The sequence below is a fragment of the Sinocyclocheilus rhinocerous genome, unplaced genomic scaffold (genome assembly GCF_001515625.1).
Source record: "Sinocyclocheilus rhinocerous isolate Xijiao unplaced genomic scaffold, SAMN03320098_v1.1 scaffold277, whole genome shotgun sequence".
Lineage (NCBI taxonomy): Eukaryota > Metazoa > Chordata > Actinopteri > Cypriniformes > Cyprinidae > Sinocyclocheilus > Sinocyclocheilus rhinocerous.
The window spans coordinates 73,457-81,505 of record NW_015662923.1 but is presented as its reverse complement, the minus strand read 5'-3'; the positions used below and the strand labels follow the sequence as shown (position 1 = coordinate 81,505).

Below are 8,049 nucleotides of genomic sequence, written 5' to 3'. Positions count from 1 at the left end.
CACAAACGTGTTAACACTTGACACTTACCACTGAGAAACGTCCTGTTCCAGTCCTGCTTGCGAATCAGTCTCTTGTCGATCAGCCAGTTCAAACGTTTCATCATCAGACTCCGGCTCGAATTGGTAAGGTACAATTCATACCATCTTTTCTATGTATTGACAAGTCTTCAGGGCTGTCATTCCGTCATGGGCGGGGTTTAGAGAGACTGATTCTTTGAACTGCTTCGCACGAGTCATTTACGAATAATTTAGAAATGAGGTCAAATTAAATCTATTTTCTGAGAAAACTAACTGTTTTTTGACCTTGCATGCACGTAAACGTGTTTTAGGAGACTCATAAAACAATATTAGCAACCTTAAAAATGGCATAATAGGGGCACTTTAATAACTTCACTGTAATACACTTTACTGCCAACAACTATCAGGACAGTAGTGATGTGTGAACTGAATTTGTAAAGAAATAAAAAATAAAAATAAAAAAAGAATTTGGTGACAGTACAGTGTATTACAGTGAAGTTATTGAATATATTTTCCATAATAAATAAATCATAACAATTATACAAAAATACATTTTTTCCAAAATAAGTGTTGCAGTATAACTATCAGGACAGCAATGATGTGTGGACTGAATTTGGTGACAGTAGAGTGTATTACAGTTAAGTTATTGAATATATTTTTCATAATAGTCGTTATTGAATATTTTTCATAATAAAAAATCATCATAATTATGCAAATATATATTTTTCCAAAATAAGTGTTGTAGTATAACTATCAGGACAGCAGTGATGTGTGAACTGAATTTGGTGACAGTACAGTGTGTAACTTCAGTGTGAAGTTATTGACTGTTTTTGTAGTAACGCTTTTCGGGTTTTGCACTTTGCAGACGGTCCCTTCGAATCTGTCTCTCAACCGCCTGCGCACAGAGATCAATGTATTTTTTCCCACTGCGGAGGAAAGCTGGTTGAGAGGAAAGTTAGGTTGTAGTTGCTTGTCTACGGTACTACGATTGAAAAGAGGTGTTATTTGTGTAGTAACAGCGTTTAGCTCAGGAGTTATTGATCCGGGAAATTCAAATCTGTGAATATGCGGCCAACTGAGAGATGTTGCTTACAACTATTCAATTCCCATAGAAACCGCAAGGGCGCATCAGCCGTCCGCCTCACTCACGGCCTCTCTCACTCTCACGGACTCTCACACTCAAGCAAGTTTGAGCTTTTAGTGTTCGTCAATGTTTGTGTCACTATTTAATGGTCTAAAACCGAGTGAAGAGACAGCAGTTTTCCAGCGGAAGAAAATAAATTTATTCTTTATATCATGGCGACAAATATGTTGATGTTGATGCTGTCACTTGTGTTTGTGATCGGATATACGAATTCATGTCCTCATAACTGCGAGTGTTCCCAATGGAAAGCCTTCGCTGTTTCATGCATGGGCATAGATGTTATTCCTTCGTTTCCCCCAGTTACAGAATTCTTGTAAGTATTCATTCTTTTATTATTTATTTAATTTTATTAAACTTTCTTTCTTTCTTGTGTGTGTGTTTGCGTTATGCCTCTATTTTGGCGGTTTAGAGAATTATCTGAATAATATTCACAAATCTAATACGAGAAGTGTTATTTCAATTTAACCGAAAACAACAGTGAACGATATTAATTGATACAGTTTACGTATATAACGAACATAAACAATTATAGCAATTATAACCATTATAGCAATTATAACAATGTAACACTACACTTGGGCCTGTGATGCACATGTGTTAGGTTAACATTAAAATAGAAATCCCATGACACTTTATGTATGTAGGCCTATAGATAGATAGATAGATAGATAGATAGATAGATAGATAGATAGACTTTTGCTATCTGCTCTATTTAAATTCTCCTAGGGGATGCTGAAGTGCGTCGTTGTTTTGCAATTAGTCTACACTGAGATTAGCAAAGGAGGTCTTCAGAGGTTGAGTTTGAGATACCAGAGGTAAATCCAACCCTCTTATCCTCAGCTCAGTAAATCGGCACCATCCTGCCCAAGTGGCCACAAGCTCTTTTTATTTATTTTTTGTTTCGTTTTGTTTGTTTGTTTGTTTTTTCACTTAATAGATATTACATATTGTGACTTGAGACTTTTGCATTCAGTTAGAACACTAGTGACTTAGTTGTACTAATAATACTGAAACATGTATTATTATTATCTATTAATATCTAAAGGTTCTAAAATTATCCCATGTGTTGTGTGTATCATGTTGTAAAAACATACTGTTTAATAGCAATATAATCTTCTATCATTAACATATAGTACAGCACATTCAGACAAGACCTTCAGTCATGGATATTAATTAGGATTTTGGCCAACCAAACCCTAAAGGCTATGCATGGAATCCTATTTTATTTATTATTATATAAGAAAAAAAATATTTTAATTTAATTTAATATTAAAAAATGGCTTTTCTATATATTGCTGTACAAAGAATTGTTGTTTACTAAACAGCAGTGTTGTCTTCAATGTTGAATTAAAACTAAGTGATGATAATTTGGGGGGTTTTAACATTCTTAGACATAATGAAATAAGCCTTTTGATAATACCCTTAGATCAGACATTTTTACTAATTTATTTGAGCATATATGCATAAAGTGAAAAAAAAATGTGTGTAAAATTACACATAGTATCTCTCTCACTCCATAATGTACTGTACTTTATCTTTACATGGTAGAAAATTATTGCAGAGGTCTGATTTTTTTAAAAGGTCAACACTCACATTCACAGCAATTAATGAAAATAAATGAAATTTAATTGTTACCATTGTTGTGGTTCATGTGCTGAATGTTTAAGTCTGTATGTGACTTTAGCAAAGTACCACACACTATTTAAGGAATATATTAACCCAACTAAAAGCGTTGTGAGGTATTTATGATAAATGTTCATTAATAAACTCACACACCATACAATAATGCTTTAAAAATAATCTAGGTCACTTTCTAAAAGCAATATATTTATTACTTTTCTTCTCTTGAAATCAAATAACGCTCACTTCATGATGCATTGCTGCATTAACAAGAACACAATTATAATAACATAAACCAAGTTCCAAGTGCCCAACCTAAGGGAACGCTAATCACTATAATGGTTAAAAAAAAAAAAACACATTTTAGGAAAATCAACATCAATTGAATATGAAGTCAGCTTATGTGATGTTCTCTCAAATATTTCAGTTGTATTGAAAATTCAACATTCAAGATGACTTTGGGAAACGAGTGAATGCAACTAGTGAAAGATAACTGCAGACATGGAGGAAATGGGTGAAAAGTCTATTAAGACTCTTTTTCTTTTCTTCTTCTGTTGTTCTGTTGAGCAACATATCAGTGCACTGCTTCCTCTCACTGGTTTATTAATGTCATTGGTTCCTTTGTGGCTACTTGAATATTTTAAGTAAGTGTCACTCAAAACAGTAAGTAAATTGTTTTATTTGCCTTGAAAGTAGCTGGAACTTAATAAAACCTAGTAAGTATAACAACTAAGTACAGATAACTAATTAAATCTAAGTAAGGTAAACTATTGGATTTTACAGTGTAGGACATTGATGACCTCTTCCGTTCTGTTGACTAGTGCCTCATGCCATACTCTAATCCACACACTCCGTCAGTTTGTTTAGCCATCCAAGAACATTCCTCCATGGCTCGTCTCTCCAGTCTCGATTACATTATCTATTTTTCCTCCATCTAGCCTCGTCAGGCACCATCACATGAAATTACCGCCAAATCAGTGCGCCAATTGAGGCTGCCGCCCAAATTTGGAGCGCAACATTCCTTCCTCCTCAGAGTGCTCGCTTGAAAGGAGGTGGACAGACAAATATAACTTTGAATACACTGCAGCCAAAAATAGACCAGATGGGACCAGTAACTCCTGATGGAGTTTTGGTTCCTTTGCCACGGTCATGACTTGCATAGCTGGGGCATAAAAGACAATTATACAAAAATATTATTGCTATGACTGAACTGAGACTATCAGATGAGAACATAAACCTGTAATGTTGTGGTTCAAAACAGGATATATATTTTTTTGGTGTTCCATGATACAGGATACATTGATATGACGTTTGATAAGAATGCGCATGGTACCACTAATGGCACTAAAGTCTTGAAAATCTTTTAATTCCTTTTTTTTTTTTTGGTGACTGTAGCCTTCTTATAACACCTTCTTCTATAGAACCTTCTTCTAACCTTCTTATAACACCTTCATCAGTTGTGTTGGTATACCTTCCTCCAAACCAACTCATTTCCCTAGTTTGCTTTCATGGTTTTGCACCTTGAAAGACAAATTGAGCAAGTGCTTTTCTTAAAGACTGAGGTTGGCACATGTGTGTCCGCTGTAATGTGGTGCAATTATTTGGATTGAGGTTGAGGTGAGCCAACCAGGAGTGCGGTGTAAAGTAACGGTCTGTTCACTGTCACAGAGTTTGTTTAATTTGTCAGGGTGGTCTTTTCTCCTTTGTGTCTGTCTGCCTGTTCCAGCTTTGGGCTGTGAATTAGCCCATTGTTTAAACACCCATCAGTGGCCTTTTCTGACAAGTGAAAATTGAACCATAGTGAAGTATATTTATATGCTTTTATAAACAACAATAACTTGACAACATTATTAATTATGTTTTCTTTGCCATTTAGAGTTGTAGCTGTAGTCTGTGTAAACAAGTTATAGAGGCAACATTTTCCTTTCTATAGCAAAAACAGGTGAGATATTTGTTTGATTTGGCCACGATTAAATCCACATTATTTAGTTTAGACTTTCCACTTCAAAGAACTGCTCCATTCACTCAAGGAGAAAACAGGCAGTAACCACACTTTAAACATAAACACTTTAATTGCCTCAAGACCTCTGTAAAGCACTATCCAGTCTCTTATTTTTTATAATGGAGGTCTTTTCGGACTTACATCCTTCGGTTTTGGTCTCTTCATCTAATAAGTTTCCAATATCTACTTTATGACTATATACTGTACTTTTTATGTTTAACCAAGAATGTCCTTAGGTTATGCCAAACTTAATTCTAACCTTTACTCTATTCCCAATTTGTGACCTATACAAATCCGTCTTCGTAACGATAATTATATGCTTAATGAAAATCTCTATGTGGCTTTAAAGGACTAGTTCACCTAAAATAAAACTTATTATCATACTCTCATGCTGTTTCACAACCACATGTCTGTGGAACACTGCTATCTCCAATGTGCTCTTTTACATGCAATGAAAGTGTACTGTAGCTGGATGGACTCTGTTAACCTCCAGTGGCATAGAATTAGTATATGACTTGTGCACTAAGTCTTCTGAAACCATACAATACCATACAATAGTCAAGAAGATATTTTCAGTAAATAAATAGGGGTTCAGGTATTAATAATATTAAATTTAGGATTTTTTGGTCACTATATCTCCATTGTGTTATTTCATAGTTTTAAAGAATTTACTGTCCACCTGTTAAGTCTGACTTAACTTGTCACCTTTTCCGATTTCAAGAGCAGATCCCAAAAGCAAACAACATACCATGCTAATATATACTCACTGTGTGCTGTTATACCAAAACTGCATGATCCTAACATTTATATCCATACCATCTTTGGATTTGAGACTTTAGTCTTTGCAACTTTACAGATCTTTACCGCACCAAGAGCTTGTAACACTCCAAAGAGAAAGGAAAAATTGAAATCGCATCATATGACTCCTTTAATTGTTCTGACTCTGATTCATATTCTCTGAAATGTTGGTGTCCAGGATCCCAAAGGCTCCTGTGTACACTGTGAGTTTTTAAAAGCTTAGCTTATGAGCAATAAATAAATAGTGCTCATAAACAACTGTGGACATTAGCCCCTTTCACACATACAGTCTTTACTGGTAAATTACCAGTAAATTACCGTTAAGGGCACTACAATTCCCATCCTTCTGCTCAACTGCACTCACTCTGCAATCACCCTCACCTGTCATCAATCTTACTCATTATCAGCTCTGCATAAAAGCACACATCTCAAATCCAGTGATTGTCTGGTCTTGTTTATTGAAGGATTACTTACCTGTTTGAACTTACCTGAGCGATTCTCTCCAACCTTCTTCAGTTGACCGGCTCCTGCTTCAGTATCCTGCTCACCAACACCATTGATCCAATACCTGCAACAGATATTGCTTCTGCATTTACCTATTTATCAGTTACTTACCTGCTATCATCGCTTGTCTGCCAAAACCTGCAATAATCCTGTTGTTTGGAGATTACCTGTGTTGCATTCTTCTGTTTTGTGACACAGGGATTTATAGATTAGAAGTAGCGATAGAAATTAGCTGCTCCAAGTCCTCCAAACTGTTTAGGCTTTTGGAGTGTTTTTTTTTGTTTGTTTTAATCCCAGTAAAACGTAGATATTGTACAATTTGTGGAGTGACAGGAATCATAGAGAAAAGATAATTGATATTTGGGAGTGTGTTCATTTTTACCAATGATAAAAATTTGAATTACAGATATGGGCAAATTGTTCCACCTTTTCAATCTGTTTTGTGTATCTTGTGGAAGTGGGACATGGTTGGGTTTAAACAGATCTTTGAAACTGGGTGAGATTAATTCTAAAATATTTTATTGTTTTGGTTGTGCTTTTAAATGGGCAAGGCTCTAGCTCAGCATCCCGGTTTAATTTCATAAGCAGAATCTTGTAGATAACTGAATATCCTGACACTCTGCCAAAATCACTAATCAGATTGTGGATTGACAGAAGTGATGAAGAAGGGTTTGTGGTGTTTCGCTTGGATTCCAGAAATATTGTGTGATTTGTCGTATTGCAGCTGCAAGGGGTTCAAAGAAGAGTGTAAAGAGTAAGGGTGATAGTTATTGACAGATGCTGTTGGTATTAGAAAGAGTTTTAGTTTAGCTAATGGTATGTGATTTAAAATGTATTACTACTGCTTTGAAACCTGTATTGTATAAAACTTTATAGAAATAAAGGTGACTTGACTTGTATGCATATTCAGTATACATTTACAAAGTTGCCTTGATCCCGGTTCTGTGTCTTGTGTTTTGTAGAACTTTTATGTTAAAATGTATTCTTAGTTTCCTTCGGTTCAATGCTTCCTTCCTGTGTTTGGATTCTGTTGTGCATCCCAATGTGCCTACTTATACTACGCCCTTAAAGTATGTACTCTTTTAGTGTACTGTTTTCGCTCTGTCGCATAGTTACATGCACCATCATTGTAAACTGGCCTTTCAATCATCTTGTCACAGTTAACAACATCCTCCATATTTCATCTAATTTAACTTCCTATCATATTGGAGAGAAAAGAAGTAGCCTGTTGATCTGCCAGCCGTAGGTCTTTATGTGGAGAACTCTGCTCATATTTTTAGCATGATGCATTTAAAAGTTAATGGCCAAACGGATGTTTATAAAATTGAAATATAACATTAAATAAATATTTTTTACCAGGTTAAATGTTGCTTATTAGTAACTCAAACCACTTTATCTAAACCTCTCTAGTAGGGCTGCTCGATTATGACAGAAATCATAGTCACGATTATTTTGGTCAATATTGTTATCACGATTATTTATCACAATTATTGGGCCACATGACCAAACCTTTATATGATTGATTTATTTAAAGAAAGCGATATACTGTATATCAAATATATATTTTCTGTAAATAAGGTTCCTATGACATCTACATTTTAGAGACCAATTTAGATTAAATTTCACAATTCTCAATATCACAGCAGAATACCAGGGTAATCATTAGTTAAAAATAAAAAAGTCCTCAAATTATTGAAAATAATTAAACTGTCAGTAATACAATCAAAATAAAAACAAATAGGACAAATACAATAGAAAAATTATTTAATAATTTAAAATAATGAAAATAATAGTTTATGCAAGTATATTCAGTTAACAGCCTACTACAAAAAATTTAATAATCTAATGTAAAATAACCCTCTACGCACACCTTGGCAATATAATCGCCATTGGCACATTTTTTATTTAGTTTAGTCACCAGACTGATATACTATTTTTACACACACACACACACACACACACA

At 34.6% G+C, this 8,049-nt stretch overlaps 1 protein-coding gene across 1 annotated transcript in view; it reads left to right on the top strand.

Annotated features, from left to right (window-relative positions):
* The first annotated feature begins 1,240 nt into the window (after positions 1-1,240).
* Positions 1,241-8,049, top strand: part of LOC107728338 (thyrotropin receptor-like) — a 36,157-nt gene continuing 29,348 nt past the window's right edge. The window contains exon 1 of the mRNA XM_016538477.1: positions 1,241-1,475. Coding sequence (XP_016393963.1) covers positions 1,315-1,475 — 161 coding nt within the window. The 5' untranslated portion in view covers positions 1,241-1,314. The remainder of the gene's footprint in view (positions 1,476-8,049) is intronic.